Source organism: Equus caballus, chromosome 8 (genome assembly GCF_041296265.1).
Source record: "Equus caballus isolate H_3958 breed thoroughbred chromosome 8, TB-T2T, whole genome shotgun sequence".
Classification (NCBI taxonomy): domain Eukaryota; kingdom Metazoa; phylum Chordata; class Mammalia; order Perissodactyla; family Equidae; genus Equus; species Equus caballus.
The window spans coordinates 81,039,560-81,057,596 of record NC_091691.1 but is presented as its reverse complement, the minus strand read 5'-3'; the positions used below and the strand labels follow the sequence as shown (position 1 = coordinate 81,057,596).

The window sequence follows — 18,037 nt, the reverse complement described above, 5'->3', positions numbered from 1 at the left end:
TGTTCTTTCTGTTTTCCCCACACAGAAGGAAAAGCTCATAATAACATAAAGAGGTTGTAAATACTTTTACATCTTAAATGTTGTCATCATCACTCTGTTTTGCCATTTCTACCTTCCCAGAGGACCACTATTCTCTTTATTCTGGAGGGTGAATTCGTCAAGCTTCAGGCCTTCCTTAGCTTCTCACCTTGTTTAGATTATATGCACCGCTGAAAATGCAGAGATTGTGGGATAACTGGCTCAAAACTAGTGTCCACGCAAGTGCCCAGTAACTGCTGGTCAGTTTATGTCAGGGAGCCTCCGATGATGTGACTCGTGTCACATTAGAGCCTCTTCCTCCTAGGAAGTGTCCCTAAAGGCATTTCCTCACAGCTTTATTAAAATTCATGGCCTTTTGGCAAATGTTACTCTATAAAATATTTTTTCTTATATTATTTTTTTACGTAACTAACATATGTTCATTTGTTCTATACAAATTAGGAAAAAGGATAAGTAAATATAAATTGAAAATTATGCAAACATACCATCCAAGGGCAATCCCTCAGTACAGTTGTGTATATCTGTGTTTCTGTGGGAATCTATGTGTATATATTAAAGATACAGACTATGTATGGCATAGTACTATGCCTATTTTTATTGCATTTTTTAAACTTTTATTTATTTCATTTATTTGTTCATAATATTAATCACGTACTTAATGCTATAAGTACTTACTGAGTGGCTACGATGGTGTAGGCACTAAGTTCAGGAAACAATATTGAACACAATGGACATGAGCCCTGCCTTCCGGAGTTTACTGTCTAGAGAGGGAGACAGACACAAATAAATGAACGTGTAACTGACAATATCGTGGACGTGTTCTGCAGTAAAAGAACAAGCTGCTCTGAGGGAAGATACCTGGATTGAGGAAGGTAGGTGGCTGATTTAGATTGGTGAGTGGGAACAACCTCTCTGAGAAAATGAATTTGAATCTGAGCCCAGTGGAATACTCAGTGGGAGGGCCTGTCAGGCAGAGCGACAGGAGACCATTGTGAGTGCTTCTAATCTAAAAAGGTTATGTAGAATAGCATGGATGACGTTGGAAAGGTAGGAGGGGGATGGGTGAGAAGAGAAAAGGCCTGCAGGCCGTGCTAAGGAGTCTTTTTCTCTGTATAATAATATAACAAGAAGGTCTTTGCTCACCAATCAGATTGCATTTACGTTGTCTTTTTAAATAGCCACCAAAGTTTCCACTGGATTGATATACAATCATTTAATTAAGTCATTTCCTATTGTTGGACGTTAGATTGTTTTTCAATATTCCTTTTGTAAACAGCACTGAATTCAACAGACTTGTACAAACATCACTGACCATTTGTGTAATTACTTCCTTCCTTAAGATAAACTTTTAGAAGTGGAATTGCTAACTCAAGTAGTATATTTATTTTTAAGGTTTTTGATATGTGCTCTCTGATTTACCGGGTTCTGTTGGATCAAACACCTCCCTCAGCTGCCACAGCCCCAGCAGCAGCTGCCTCTCCTCTAGCTGTTAACTTTTTACTCACTTTTGGTCTTTCGGGCCTTACATTTCTGATCTACCAATAGTCCTCTTTCTTTCTGTTCATTATTAGAGATTTCAATAGTTAAAAATCCTTTATTGTTATTTCAGTAAAATCTAAGAAGAGAGAGATGATAAACGTGTGCTCAGATTCTCTTTATGGACTGGGAATCTTATTTAAATCGAAATCTGTCTGTATGTAATTCAGGCTGTCTGGTGTGAGGTAGGGATCTAAATTTTTAGTTGTCTCACTTTACTGAGTAGCCCATCCTTTCTTCATGAATTTGAAATGCCTGTTTATCCTAAACTAAATTTTTATGTTGGAAGTCTGTTCCAATGATGTGTGTGCCCTTTTTGGCTCTAACGCCCTGCTACTTTAATTATTGTGCATCTGTAACACATTTTGACTGGAGAGAGTGTTATCTTTCTCTAATCTTTCACTTCATTATGGTTCTGGGCTCTGGTAATACCTAATTAAGTGCCAGCTCTCATCGTAGAGTCCTGGAACCAATCATGCTAATTGCTTCTAATTCATTATATTCCCTAGTTGTGTCTCTTTATTTATATCATCCCCCAAACAGGCTTTATTGTCCTAAGTAAACTAGCAATTTAACCCAGATAATACACATTATCCAGTTGGCCTTTTGGTCCAATAGTTAGACCAGAACAATGTATTTGTTTCCATTGTACTGTGTTTCTGTATTTCGAAATTCAGCAAATACTTGCTGTCTATCCTATTGGTGTGATATGAGCAAGCAGCAAATTTGTGCTGTCCTCATGGGCTGCAGGCTCTGCAGTGATTTTGAGGCACCTCTCAGCACGGTCTTAGATTCTTTGTATGTAGTTTAATTCAAGCTACTATTTTCTGATGTTTTCTTTTATGAAAAAAGGTTTCAAATTATAGCAGTATCTAACAAATGTCTTTATGTTCTCAAACTTTATTATCTTTAATAGAGAAATCTTTTCCTTCCCTGCAGGGAATGTTACAGTGCCCATTTCAGCATTAAAAAGTCTAAGCCGCATTAATTTATTTATTCAGCACATACTTTTCTGTGTTTATGATGTATCAGGAAATGTTTAAGTGCTCAGTATAAGAGTAATGAACGGAACAGACTTTTCTGACCTCATCTAGCTTATGCCGTAATTGAAGATACAGACAATAATACATAAACAAATAAATAAGCACGTAATTAGGGAGGGATAAGTGCTCTGAGAAGACTAGAATGTGACAATGTAATAGTTATGGAGTGCTAGGAGTCAGGAAGGGCCTCTCTGAGCCTGTGATATTTGACCGGGTACCGAAATTCAGTGAGTGTTGGAGCTATCATGTCTCTCCTTCCAGTCCATCCCTCCTCAGTGGTTTCTAATGAAGCTCTCAAACTGGGATGATATATGCAGGAGTGTATACTATTTCGCACTGCAAACTTAAGACCACTACCTATTTTGGGATTCACTAAATAACAGTGTGAACTGATTCCATTTATGAAAAATGGTCATTAGAACTTGAACAACCCGTCAACTTTCTAAACCATACCAATGGCATAGTTTTATCATCCATACTAAAACCATTTGTCTCTTCTTAGGCGTGCTCTATAGTTCATTTTGCTTAATCTTCAGCACTGCTCTGGGAGAAAGTTATTATTTCCTACATTCTGTAAATGATAAAACTGAGATTCAGGGGCCGGCCAAGTGGTGTAGTGGTTAAGTTCGTGTACTCTGCTTTGGCGAACTGGGGTTCGCAAGTTCAGATCCTAGGTAGGGACCTACACACTGCTTATCAAGCCACCCTGTGGCAGCATCACAGATACAAAATAGAGGAAGATTGGCACAGGTGTTAGCTCAGGGACAATCTTCCTCACCAAAAAAAAAAAAAACACAAAAAAACAAAACATTCAGAGAAGTTAAGAAACTTGTTCAAAATCACTCTGCTGTATTTGAGGTTTATTGACTTTGAAGCACTTGCTTTTCCCAAAAAATATCTACTTATCAGTGTGATCAAACAAGTGTGTATACATGTGTGTGAAATAATACATATGTGTATGTGTGTATACTACATATGTAGAAATGGATAGTTATAAGGTTAAATGTGTATGATTCTGTGTTTATTTTAGCCATTGTCACAGTTACTATATTAAATTGTTTTCCATTTTCTAGTTTTCTGTAGTCATGAAAACAAATACATTTCTTCTATGGTATTCTTTCTATCCTAGCAGAATTTTTTTTTTCCTTCCACAAGTGGGATAAAATTCACTCATATAACTTTATCCTTTTTTAAAAAAAATCTTTAAGGTTTTTAAACCTCTTTTAAATATCATCAGAAAATTTCTGCTTAGTTCTACCAAAATTATTTACTTTTCTTTCTACTTTTGCATATCTTTCATCATCCTAATTTAGAGCTCTGACATTCCTCTCACATTTCATGCATTTCTAGCTCCTTCACTAATGACTTGCTCATATGGAAATCCATCTTCAGAAATTACTCCATTTTCTAAACTTTGAAGATTATTCTACTTTATATAATCACCATCATCCCTAAAATTTCATTCCAAGAGTGTGTCGATTGAAGATTAAGTATGCAGAAATTAGGTTCTTTCAGAAAACTGTGTCGATAAACTATCCTTGGATGGGGTCGTAAAAATGGCAGACATATTCTGGCCAGTGATTTGTAGTTTTGTAAAGTAACGATGTAATAAAACTCACGGATATGGCTGTTCTAGTTAAAGGAAGAACTCTGAAAGCCCGTGAATCAGAAATAAATACCTAAATCTAGTAGAGGAAATAAATCAGCGTGGAAGTTGAAATAAATGAAAATAAAGACAGTCTGATATGCGAGCTCTTATGCTTTTATGTTGTTCGGTACTCAACAACTTGAGAAACTAGGAGTTTATTCTGGAAAAAATCAAAATAGCTTCTACATAATTGTGCAGCCACGGAATATTTTTATTTCAATATTCATTGTCATCATGATATTACATTTCAAATTGCTTCATAGCTCTTAAAGTACTATATGGAGAGGAGTTTTTCTCAGCCACACACTTGGCCTATGATATGTGCCTACACTTGTTTGGAGAATATGTTAGATTTATCTCTATTATATGAGGAACATCTTTATTATCAGCTTATCAAATCTGAAGTATATTTCCTGAGTGAGACTTAAGTGTTTAACTCTTTTTTTTTTATTGGTGAGGAAGATTGGCCCTGGGTTAACATCTATGCCAATCTTCCTCTATTTTATATGTGGGATGCTGTCATAGCATGGCTTGACGAGTGATATGTAGGTCCACTCCTGGGATCCAAACCTGTGAACCCCAGGCCACTGAAGCAGAGCACACAAACTTGACCACTTTGCCACTGGACTGGCCCCAATTGTTTAACTCTTGAAATATCACAGTGAATTGATTACTGTGTGTGAAGATCTTTGCTCCATCTTTTAGTTATTCAGTATAGATGCTGAAGGATAAGAAGGGACAAAATCCACATCTTTTCTCTGCTTTTCTTATTCCAGTGGTTCTTCATCTTAGCTGTGCATTAGGATTGCCTTGAAAGCTCCTGAACCCAGTCCATGACCAAATTAAGCAGGATCTCTGAAGGTGGGACTCGGGCATTAGTAGAGTTTAAGTATCCCCAGGAAATTCCAATGTACAACCAACACTGAAAACTGCTATTCACTCCGGTGGTTCTCAAACTTGAGCAGACATCAGAATCATCCTGTGAGCTTCTTAAAATATATCACCTGGCCACCCTGGGTTTCTGATTCAATAGGTCCCATTGGGGATTGAGAATTCGTAGTTCTAATAAGTTCCCAGGTGATGTTGATATTGTTGATCCAGGATCTCACTTTAAGAACTGTTGCCTTAGTCTTTTTCTCCCTTCTAGCTCATTTCACCTCATCTTCAAGGTCCAGGTTAAACCTCCTTGTGTATGAAAATGTCATAAATTATTCTGGTTGCATTGATTTCTGTTTATACCTTTTATATACTAATTAATTACCTCCTGCCTTATGACATCTCTTGAATTGCTTTTCTTTCTTTTTTTATTTTTTAATGTTCACATGTTTGTTTTGTCACCTCCACCGTACTGTGCATCCTCTATACTAAAAGAGAAGACACCCTGCTTTCTTGTGCTTCTTCACATCCCCTCTGCCCCGGCTTGATGCTGTAGACTTGGCAGGGACTGACTAACTGGGTGTATGTATGTGGGGCTGGATGGTTGGGATAGGTTGTTGATTAATTTCCTGGCAGTTTGCTTTCTTCTGTTTTATATTCATCCTACTTGGAATCCCTTCAGAAATCGTTGGATCTCTGTATCTTCTGGGGCACACCTTTTACTTATTTGTAATATAAGGAGGTTGGGCTAATTCCTCTGGTTACAGAAAAATAACGTCTTGCAGGGAAAAGAGCATGAGATTGGGAGTCCGCCATGCCTGCGTGAAGCCTGCAGGTTTGTGTGCCAATGCTGCATATACTACCTGTGGGTTATCACAGGCGAGTTCCCTACGCAATTTGAGCTCTGCCACCCTTAATTCTTTAATATGCATAGCAATAAAACTTACTCCCCAGAGCTGAGTTCATATCAATGAAAAGAATGTCTAGAAAGTACTAGGTGAAAGTCTTGACCTTCGCTAGGCACTCATAATTATTGTCTCTTTCTTCTATCAAAATTCTAATGCCTTTTTCCCAAAACCATGCATTTTGGTTTTGGCTTACCCCAAAGCATCAGGCAGAGTCTTAGGAAATACCTTTTCAACTCCAGTTATGTGACTCTCTAAGACCTTAGTTCCCTCAAAGGGAATGGAGCTGCTGTGTTGCTGTTCTTTTGAAGCCATGGCCTCACCTGTCATCCTGCCTCCCAGTCGCCTTTCAGTCCCAGACCCCTCGATACTGGTGTACTCTTTAATGACCGACTGAGTGCAGCCAACTTACAACTTGGCCTTGGCCGTGACCCTTCGCTGTTTTAAGTCTCCCTTTCCATCTGTGACATGAAGTGGCTTGGCTTGACTGTGCCGTAGAGAACGTATTGGCTCTGGACTGGGAGGACTTGATTTTGAGTCTGAGTTCTGCCATGAGCAAGATGTTGGGCACTGAAACTCTTTGGACCCCAGTTTTTAGTTATTAAAAATGGTGCTTGTACTAGAAAATCATAACCAACTGCCTGTAAGTCTTCAAATCTGTGCCAGACACTGAGCTGAATACTTTACATGTTTTTATCTCATTTCAGAACCTGTGAAGAAGGGACTATGGTCATATCTAGTATACAGATGAGGAAATTAGGCACAGAGGGGTTAAGTAACCTAAAGGAGGTCACATAGCTAGTAAGTGGCTGAGGTAGGATTTGTACCTGAGAACTTAAACTCTTACCCTTCGTGTCATTAGCCATTGATTTATCTCCCAGAATTATGAGAGTTTTTCTAGATTTAAAATGTTATGATCATATGATATCTGTTTCTTCTGACAACTTTTACATGATAGGCAGGTCATGTATCATTTACTACTAGTATGGATACGAAGAAACTGAGGCTTCAATGAGAAAATGGAGGCTAAAGAACCATATAGTAAAGAACAAATGTGCTAGTTTTTGTGAAGCTTATAATCAAGAGATTACACAAGACAGACAAACATATAATCAATATTGTGGGTGTCTTTAAGAAGGTGCTTTAATAAAATTATCTCATGAAGTTCTTTGCATCTGTCCATATAAAATAAACTGTAAGATCGGAGCTAGTGCAGCTATTGAATTTCAGAGGCTAAAGCAGAATACTGTATTTTAATACCTTGGTAAACTATGCGTTTTTGAAGGTGTGTTTGTAATTTCAGAGATAATAGTGACTCCTAACTGGCTACATTCTGTGTTCTAATAGAGTTACTGGAACGACAAGCATGCTGCCAAGGTTTGATGTAGGTGGTGGATTGATCAGAAGCATTAAGCATGAGACTAATAAATGTGCTAGCCATGTGATCTCTGCACATTTTTTTTTCAACTTTAGAATAAAGAACTGAAAACCAAGGTGGCACTTTGGTCTGAAACTCCTAGGACAACAGTATCTAAGGCTGTCTCTACAAGGTACGGTCTTTCTTCTCCCACCCCCGTCTGCCTTGACAACCTCTATTGAATATTCATGAGTGTTGACATTCATCCCACTGGAGAAAGATTCCCATCTCTTACTACTACGTGATCATTTGTTCGTTGTCTGTTTCCCAGTCCTTTGAGAGTAAGAACTATGTTAGTGTTGTTCACCACTGGATCCTCAAAGCCTAACATATACTTACTGAAAAAATAAATGGATAAATTTAAGTATCTGTTTTTCCTCTTCTTTGCCATAAAACAAGCCCAATCTTGGCTTCAACACTTTCTCCAAACAGTACAGATCATCTTCTCTATTGTCCTTGTCCCTGTGTTACTCATATTTTGTGTGCCATTGATGAGCAGTTTAATCATAAATTGTTTGTCTTTACTTAAATGTCCATGTCTGTTTTTCTGCTCATGTAGATTATAAATGCAAGAAGGAAGGAATAGTTCCATGTATTTCATGTTATTTCCTGCATTATTAAGGACAAGTGTCTGCAAGAACTACCTAATAATGACTGAATCAAGCAATAATGACCCACTAAAGCAATCGAAGTGATAGTTGAAACCATCAAAGACACTTTCTAATGTTGACAGAATCTGAAGTGACAAGTTGTTAAAAAAAAAAACCCAAAAGACTTCTGGGCTCAAATTTCATTTCCATAATACTCTGAAATTATCACTTAAAAGAAAACATAGTCTGTAATTACATGAATCGTTTAAAAAGTGATTAAAAACTTCCTGTTGTCACAGCTTTTGGATTTCCCAGTCTCGTCCCTCCAGGGCAGAAGCCCGTTTTCTGACACTGTCTTCAGCACAGTGCCTGAGGTGGAAAATCAGGCCCGCTGTGATCGCATCAGTCTAGGAATTCAGGCAGATTCCTCTCCCTCTTGATAGCTCTCATCAACAGTGCTTCACTTCGCTAATGATATACGTAATTAGAGACTGGAGACGAAACCATTATGAATGAAGTTTTCTAAAATCTTTGGGCCTCCAGATGCTAAGTTATCAACTTTTTGGCCACTAGCCTTGCAACGTCTAATGAAGAAAAGAAGTTAAGTCCTAGAAGTATTAAAGAAGGAAGTGGAATGCCCACATTTAAGAAGCCGTGAGAGAAGTGGTCACTTCGGTGGAGGGAGAGATGAAGAATTTAGACTATACGGGCAAGCATGACTTTCCAAGGGAAGGGTGGATGGTTGATGTTTTGCTCCCTCACCAGATACCATTCCTCCTGGGGTAGTGAGACATCATGACTAAGCGCAGCTATTTTGCCCCTGGAGGGAACAGAGCCAGTGTGGAGTGGAGGAGGGAGCACCTGGTTGTCTCCATATTGTAACTACTCTAGTATTGAAAGCTGAGACTCTGGCTGGTACGGAGGGGATGTGTTGGGGAGAATGACTTCTATGGCCTTCTGCTGCAGTTAATTAATTGTTAAGGGTCTCTTAGTTTTAAAGGTTGTTTTTTTCTCCCTATGACTTGTGAAAGGTCAAATGGGAAGATTTCCTAATTGAAATAGGGCAACTGGACTGAATATGCCCTTTGTTTCATGATTTTTGATAGAAATTCCAGGATTAATGATAGAGTGGTAGGTCTCATGTTTGCAAAATGAAATGTGGCCAGCTGGCTGCTTTGAGAATGTAAGCGGTTACTACTATATTCACCAACATACAATGGAATTATAACTCTAGGGAGGGATTGGAGTATAAAAGTAGCTTTAAGACAAAAAAGAAAATCATGCATTTAAAAATTGATCTAGGCAAATCTCTTAAATCACCAATAAAATATAGTTCTATGCCGTCTCTCAGTAAGTACAGAAAACAAGATTTTTTTCCTTGAGCTTTAGAACATATAGGTGTTTCTGGAATTGAACACCAGAAGAAGTGGTTGCTGGAGATTTAGGGGTCACATTGTTAGACACCAACAAAAGACACATATATTGATGTGTGTGTGTGTATATGTATATATGTGTATTTTTTTTAGAACTAGAATCACACAGTGAGGAGAGAAGTTCAGGCTATGAGAAACCCACAGAACTAAGACGTCCTGAGAGAACAGTTGATTTGTGTTTCCCATTTCCATGTCACTCCGGTGCATATCTTCACTGAGTGGCATGGCAGACACAGGCTCTAACTCTCTCTCACTTCCCCTCACTCTTCCTCACTCTTGTCCTATTATAATTAGCTGAATTTATGTAAGTTTAATGCTTCCACAACTCGATTCTACTGTGTCTCATGGACAATTAGTCAGAATCCATCGATTTGCCACCCTTAGATTAAAGCGGTTGGTTCAGACTTGGTAGTAGAGTGGCAGTGGAGATGGTAATCATGAGGATACAGCAATTATATCACGAAAGTTTAATGTGCTCAATTTTGATAATTGTGTGGTCTTTTCTACAGTGAATTGAAGACTGAAGACACTACGCCCTATCTGATGTTGGTTAGGCTACGGAAATGAGCTGGCTGGGTGAAGATCTGAATGAGAAAGATCACTGTGTGGGTCTCATTTGTTCTTTGAAACACAGTCTAAACTTGCATGTTAAAGGGCTCAATGGCAGTATCTAATGGAATTTGTTATACATCAATAGCCCTGCAAGAAGATAACATTCCAGGAAATCAAACAAATATATATTCAAGAGAAGGAACTCTCTTCAAAACTTATGAACTGGGTGAATCAACCAGGTTCTTTCCCATGAGGGAAGATGGATTTTGCTTTAAACTTAAAAAAATTTTCCGAATCTTTTTTGCTGAAGGGAGTGGTTTAAGGTTGTCAACTTTGACCTTTTGATAGTGGTTTTTATGTCTATAAATAGGAAGAAGAATGAATATGTGCATGAATAAATGATGTATTTTGAAGTTGGCTTTTGGATAATAAGAAATATCTTATCATGATATAAGCTCATCTCCTGGCCCATGGTTAGTGGGAGAGTTATTCTTTACTGAATTATGGACAGGAGGAGTAAGTTCTTTTTAGCTAATTCCCCAAACCACAAGACCCTCCAAAGTTGAGAATCATGGCTGCCTCACCCACACCTTAGGGAGCCCCTGTTCTTCAGCTGGGATTGAAAATTAGTTGCTAGAGGCAACCCATATGTAAGCACAAAGGAAGGCACTTTGTGATTCTGACTTTGTGACTAATTTTGTTTCCAATATTCATCATATTATCTCAGCATGATATTTAGGGGGAAGGATAGAACACAATGCTGTTAGCTCATACCTCCATAAAAATGTATTTATTATGGGTTCAAAGGAACAGTGGCTGCTGTCTGCAGCCAGGAAGACTCTGAATTCATGGATTGGAATGATGTATCTAGCGCTTTTGGGAAAGTGTGCTTAAGGTTTGATACTTGCGTTCATTACAGGTACAGTTTGTGATTGCTATGGCTAAAACCAAACTCTAGCTGTAGAAATGCAAACTGCCGACACTCGGGAAAGCAGAACGCTCTTCAACTAGAGGAATAATGGGAGACCTTAGTCACCCGAAAGAGTGAATTACTTTTAAGCCTTTTGATCATCCTCTCTGATGTATAACTCTAAACATTTTCTCAGGAAAGATGCTTCAAGCCTTTCAAATGGAATGTGAAATATCAGTATTATCTATGAAATATTTAAAGGCATGTACACACGAGAGGAAGTAATGTCGTATTTATAAATTCATCAAAGTCCTGTAATCCTTGAGATGTTGTATAAGCATATGTATGAGTTTCTTGCTTCATGTTTTTATTGCTTGCTGGTTTTTTTAAAGATGTAGTCTAATAACATCTAGGGCACAATTTCCCTATGCCAGGAATACTTACCTGTCTTAGTGCCTTAAATCCTCCTGACAGCTGTCAGAGGCAGGCCACATGATTATCCCCATTTTCCAGCGGAGGATACGGTAAGTGGTTAAGTAATTTGCACTACTGCCAACTCTGGAACAAAGATTTGAACCTATTTGGCTGTCAGTATTCCTTCTACCTGCTCACTCGGTGGTCTGAGCTATCTCCCAGCTATAGACATGCCCCTCCTTTTGCTTCTTTAACAAACACAGCATCCTTGTGGGCTCTCTGCATTATCCTATGGATGACAGTCAGAAGCAGCCCTTACTAATAAAGTAAATATTTTGCTGAGAGGAGTTGGCCTTTCACCTGTTGCACGACTGTCCTGAGTATTTAGTTCAGAAAAACCTACCTGCTAAAAATCTGCTTCCTTTATATTTATTGTTTATGACTTTGTACCACATTGAAGATATTTTGGTCATACATTTTCAGGCACATTTGTAGGGAGATTGGGCCCCTGAATTCTGCTTCCAGCATTTGCAGTGTGGCAGGAGAATTCAGCTTTCACTGGGAGATCACTTTGGTTCCTCTTAGACCTCAATTATCGTGCTGGATTGTGATAAACATGAGATTTGGGGATGGATCCATCCAACTGAGCTAACAACCAAGATGATTTCCATGTATTCTGAAGTCAAAAATGGAAAGACACTCTTGGATTTTATTTTGGTTTCACTATCCTCATTTTTGAACGTGTAAGTGGAGTTGGATGTAATACAGATAGGATCTGCTCATCTAGTCCCCAGGTTCACTTTGGAGCGGTCTTTGTATCTCCTGAGAATAAGAATAAACAGTTTCAGAAGCCTAGAAAGATCTGAATCCTTCAAATACAAACGTATCTTTTTAGTAGCACCAGCATCATTTGTTTGTCATATATGGATTATTTTCTATTTCCTTATCATGTCGGCTTTTATCATTTGAAATATTTTTTAAACATTTCTGAGTGATGAAACAAATGACTACAATGGAGAATGAAATTTATTAGTCTAAAAATTGTACCATACAAGACATACAGGAAACGAAACACTAGTTCTGTTGTAGCCTAAATAATTGTACTTATAATTATCCTAATCAATATATTGGATAAGGAGGTCTGAGGTGGGCCTTGAAGTGAATACATGGAAGTGGGAAATGAAACTTAGTTTCACTTTGATTACATGTATTGTTACAAATTATCATCAAGCAATGTTTAAACAATTCATGTAGCATATCCTTTGAATAATTTGCTTATAATATGCCTTACAATAAAGAAAATTGTTGTCATATTTTGTAAATTTTTTTGTTTTTATTTCTTTTTACATTAAAATTATTGTACATAGGGGCCGGCCTGATGGTGTAGTTGTTGAGTTCCTGTGCTCTGCTTCGGTGGCCCGGGGTTCTCTGGTTTGGATCCTGGGCATGGACGTTCACACTGCTTATCAGGCCATTCTGTGGCAGGTGTCCCACATATAAAATAGAGGAAGACGGGCATGGATGTTAGCTCAGGGCCAATCTTCCTCAGCAAAAAGAGGATTGGTGGTGGATGTTACTCAGGGCTAATCTTCCTAAAAAACATTATTATACTTAAATGAATTAAGTTGTGTTTATTTGATTGTTCATGACAATATAATCCGTAATAAATGGATTGTTATTGTCAGTGAACAGACATTTAGATAGCTTCCTGAATTTTTCTGCTATTTTTCCCTGGATCCAAATTAACAGCACAAGTAATCTATTATGTCTGTATTCTAAACCGGAAAAAATAGTAGCATTATAAAATTAAGAACACACACATTTCTCAAATTTTCATATTTCTGCACTTTGAAAATCTTTACCTCTCCTCTGACCTGCAAATAATTATAGAATCCTCATCAATATTGAAGTAGGGACCCAATCCATCAAGAATGACAAATTCCCTCAGCTAGTATCATAATTATAATTCCCTTCCTTCCTTTCTTCTCTTATTTTTTGTTGGGGAATTTTAAGGATGCAATCAATATTTAAATAATGATATTTAATCACTTTGTTATTGTTAAAGTATACATGTATAAGCATTTAAAATTGTAGTGGAGTTACAGAAAATTGGCATTTATCCTAGGCCTGCAAGGTTAGTTTATCATTTGAAAATTAATCAATGTAATTAAGCATATACGCGTAATAAAAATTATGATTTTAATAAATGAAGAAAAGTATTTGAAAAAATTCAGCACCCATTTGTGATAAAAACTTAGCCAACTAGGAATAGTAAGAAACATCCTCATTCTGGTGAAAAACATTTATGAAAAACCTTCAGTCTATATAACTAATGATGAAAGACTGATGTTTTCCCTGCTAATATTGGGAACAAGGCAAAGATGCTTGCTTTCATCACTTTTCTTAAACATTTTGCTGCAGGTTTTAGCCACTGGAATATGAGAAGAAAAAGAAAAAGAAAGAAAAGGCGTACAGATTGAAAAGGAAAAGTAAGACTATCCATTTTTTGTAGTTCATAGAATGGTTGATGTAGAAACATTAATGAATCTACAAAATAACTACTAGAACTAACAAGTTAAGGTCACAGATTACCAGGTTAAAATACAAAATTAATATATTAGCAGTTTGGTATTGGTGAAAAGACAGGCAGATATATCAATGGATGGAAGGAGAATCCATATATACACCCATATATGTGGTTGATATTTGACAAAGGTGTCAATGCTCCAGTGGAGGAGAGAGTCTTCTAACTGGTGCTGGAAATACTAGAGGTATATGTATGAGAAAAAATAGCATCAATTCTTACCTCACATGATATATAATAATTAACCTGAAAGGGACAATGTACCTAAATGTAAAGCTAAAACTATAAGATTTCTAGGAGAAAACATAGTAGATTATCTTTGCAATTAAGGTAGGCAAGATTCTTAAATATTACACAAAGAGCACAAACCATAAAAGAAAAAAATTGATAAATTGGACTTCATTAAAATTCAAATCTTTTGCTCTTTGAAAGACATCACTAAACACATAAAAAAGAAAGCTACTGAATGGGAGAAAATATTCACAATAGGATTTTTATCCAGAATACCCAAAGAGCTTTTTAAATATAATAAGAAGACAAACAATCCAATGAAAAAAATGGGCAAAAATGTTTGCAGAATCACTTCACAAAGCAAGATGTACAAATTACAAATACACATCAAATGATGCTTAATACATCTGTTATCAGGGAAATGCAAATTAAAGCCACTAAGAAATACCATTAAAACAATAAAAATTAAAAACACTGGCCGTATGGAGGATATGGAGCAACCGAACTTAGCATACACTACAGATTGGAATGCAAAAATGGTACAACCATTTTGGAAAACGGGCTATTTCTTAAAAAGTTAAATATACATCGCCATATGCCCTAGTCATTCCAATCTTCAATTTTTACCTGAGAGAAACAACTGCTTCTATTCACAGAAAGATTCATACATGAATTTTCGTAGCACCTTTATTTGTAATAGCCCAAATCTGAAAACAAATGTCCATTAACAGATAAATAGGTAAACAATGTGTGGTACATCCATACATGGGAATATAACTCAATAATTAAAAGGGACAGAGAACAAACAAATATACACAACAACAGATAAATCTGAAATCGTTATACTTAGTGAAAGAAGTCAGAGGAAGGAAAAGAAACACTATCTAATTCTATAGTGACAGAGAGCAAATCCGTATTTACCTGGGCACAGGAGTAGCGGGAGGGATAGATTGCAAAGGGGAACAGAGAAACATCGGGAGGTAATAGAGGTGTCCAGTGTGTTGATAATGGTGATGTTTTCACAGATACATTCCATGGCAAAAATCAATAAATTAGACAATTCAAATACTTACTTCAATAAACTAGTAAAAAAAATGTTAACGCTGTGTTATTCTACAGTCCACCTAATCAGTTTTCCACACAGGATTCATTCATTTCTTTCTTCAACAAATATTAGTTGAGTGCCCCCTATTTGCCAAGGATTGTTCTGGATGCCAGGGTTACAGCAGTAGGGGAGGGTGTGCGTGCACAATGGAAGAAAGGAAAAGAAAAATCCCTACCTTCCTAGAAATACATTCTAGTGACAAGGAGCACATAATAAAGTCAGAGATGTCCCACCCATGGGTTGTGAATCAAAATAAAGCAGAACACACACATAGGGAGTCACCAGGAGTGAAAGATCATGGTTACAATTTTAAATTGGGTGATCATTTAAAATATAGTAACTATGGATTGCTAATTTAAATAGGAGAGTAGTTTTAAATAACTTTGATGATAACATTTAGAGGAAGAAAACAGAAGGCGGCGGCTAGGGAAGTGAGGGGAAGGAAGTGGTGTTATTTGGTGGAGGAGGGGGTCCAGGCAGAGGCAAGCACAGGTGCAGAGGCCCCACAGAATCAGCCCACCAGGTGTGTCCCACAACAGCCAGGACATCAGTGCCGCTGGAATGGTAGGTGACAAGTAAGTCCCAATGTCGTCTAAAGCATTTTCCATGCAACATATTCTTTCACGTTTCCTTCAGATACATCATTCCTTTTATTTGATTAATAAGCTATCCTTGCAGTTCTTCTTTGAATTCGGAGCTGTGGTAAGCTAATGATTTTTAGGAGTCTGTATCTCAGTCTCCTTTGTCTCTGTTTCCCTAGCAGACTGAGAAAGCCCACGTTCTCTGGGAGGGGCCTTGAAGGGAAAACTGCCCTTAAAAGGTTCAGTTGAGTGGTCCTGTCTTGACCCTCATAAGGAACTGCTCTTGGAAGTCAGGGGAAGAGAAGAGGCCCGTGAAGCTAGGTAATAGGTAACCATAATCCAATATGTTAAGTAGCAGGACTCCAAATTGCTCCTTCTGGTTCATTCTTTCCCTGAGAGTGAATGAGCTCATGAGGTGAACTTCTCTGGGGAATCAGTCAAATGGATCAAAGTCTTCTGTTGTCAACCTTGCTGCTGCTTTCTTTTTTTTTTTTTTTTTTTTTTAACCTTTTGGTAAAGAAGAGTCTTTCTCTCAGGGACCTACAACCATGGTCCAAAGCTATGATAATTTAGAAAATCTCATTATTATCGCAAAACATTTCTAGTACCTATAATATAGCCTTAGTCCAGTTGTAATTAGTGTGCTCGCTTCCTAAACCATAATGCAAGTCACCTAAATGAATTTCTAAGAGAAATGTTCACACTCTTATTGTAGATGTTCTTTGCCCACAAGTAGCAATCCATACTAAACACGAAATTTTCCTTGGTAGAGAGAACTATAAAGAATACAAATACCTTACACACAGTTTTAAAATGAGAAACCCGGGCATTACAGACAGTGAATGTCAAGACGGTCTTAGGTTTTTCTCAGTATGGGGCATGCTATGACTATTTAAAAATCCTATGAAAAAGGATTTTTCATAGGAAAAGCAAGTCCCTAATGACTTATTCTGAATTATTTCAGACGAACCCAAAGGGGAAAAGATTCTGTCTGAGTGAAACAACGTTACTGCTACCGGGGAGTACGGTTGAGAGAACGATGCCACGGCTTTATTTGCTTGCAGTGGGAGAATTGTTTATCTTTAGATTAAAAACTCATCATTATCTTGGCAAAGCCGAAGTAACATATGGAGGGAAAACAACTCCGGAAACAAGGCAGCCTTTGCAAATGAGCATTTAAAAGGAAGCTGTATGATTGTGGTCTTGAATTGGCCTTGAACACGGGTCCTTTCACCAGTCTGTGACTAAAGTAGATGTCACCACCTGCCTCAGCATTTTATTGTGAGGATGAAATAGGTCATAATACGTTGAGGCATTTTTGTACCATAGACTACTTCAACATTTGTTAATTGTTAATTTTCTAAATGTGTAATTCAAAATTGTTAGAAAATTTTTCTTGCAAAGCCCAGTCTTTAAACAAATAATAAATGAGAAAGCTTAGAAAGATGGGTAAAAATCACTTGGCTAAATCCAAACGTCCTCTTACTGCCTAGTTCCTAATGGGTGCCATTTTTAATGTGATACAAGTTCCATGCTGATACTGATTTAATGTTCCCCATCCACCATGCATTCAACTTTGCATAGAAATAAAGTTTCTCTGAGGACACAAAATAATTGATAAAAATGCATTTTTATTTGAAAAGTGTACAGGAACAATCACTGAATAAGTTCTCAACCATAGTATTCAAACCCAGATACCACAAAATCATTGGATGCTATGATTTCTGAAGTCACTAGAACTTTGGTACAAGAAAATAATGACCTAACAGTGTTTGTCAGGCACCACAGTCTATTCAGGGGCACAGAGAATAAAAACTCCATGTTTAAGATTTTTAATTTACATTCATAGCACTAGACAAAACAGAGATCTGTGTAAAGGACAGACAAAACAATAAATGTGCTTAGCCTAAAAATGAGGATAATATCACTTAAAGGTAGACTGCTGGGAGCAGTGAAGCACTCCAGGGTTATGTCAGAACATTGTCTACTTTTAAGACATTAAGCAGGACAACTTACTTTTCTTAAATAATTTCAGATGCACTCACTGTCTTTTACAAGGCTATGGATACAAAAGCCCTATTTGTACAAGGAGGATTTCGACCAAGTTTTAATATACTATCTAGAATGTAATAGGACTCTTTGAACGAAATACAAGAAGACATCCAAAATGAAA

At 37.3% G+C, this 18,037-nt stretch overlaps 1 protein-coding gene across 6 annotated transcripts in view; it reads left to right on the top strand.

Moving 5' to 3' along the window:
- The window catches only part of CCDC68 (coiled-coil domain containing 68), a 64,648-nt gene extending 51,963 nt beyond the window's left edge, over positions 1-12,685 (top strand). For all 6 annotated transcript variants that reach the window (XM_070275673.1, XM_023647832.2, XM_023647834.2 and 3 more), the window contains 2 exons: positions 7,521-7,597; positions 9,997-12,685. In XM_070275673.1, coding sequence (XP_070131774.1) covers positions 7,521-7,597; positions 9,997-10,054 — 135 coding nt within the window. In that variant the 3' untranslated portion in view covers positions 10,055-12,685. The remainder of the gene's footprint in view (positions 1-7,520; positions 7,598-9,996) is intronic.
- The last annotated feature ends 5,352 nt before the right edge of the window (positions 12,686-18,037 follow it).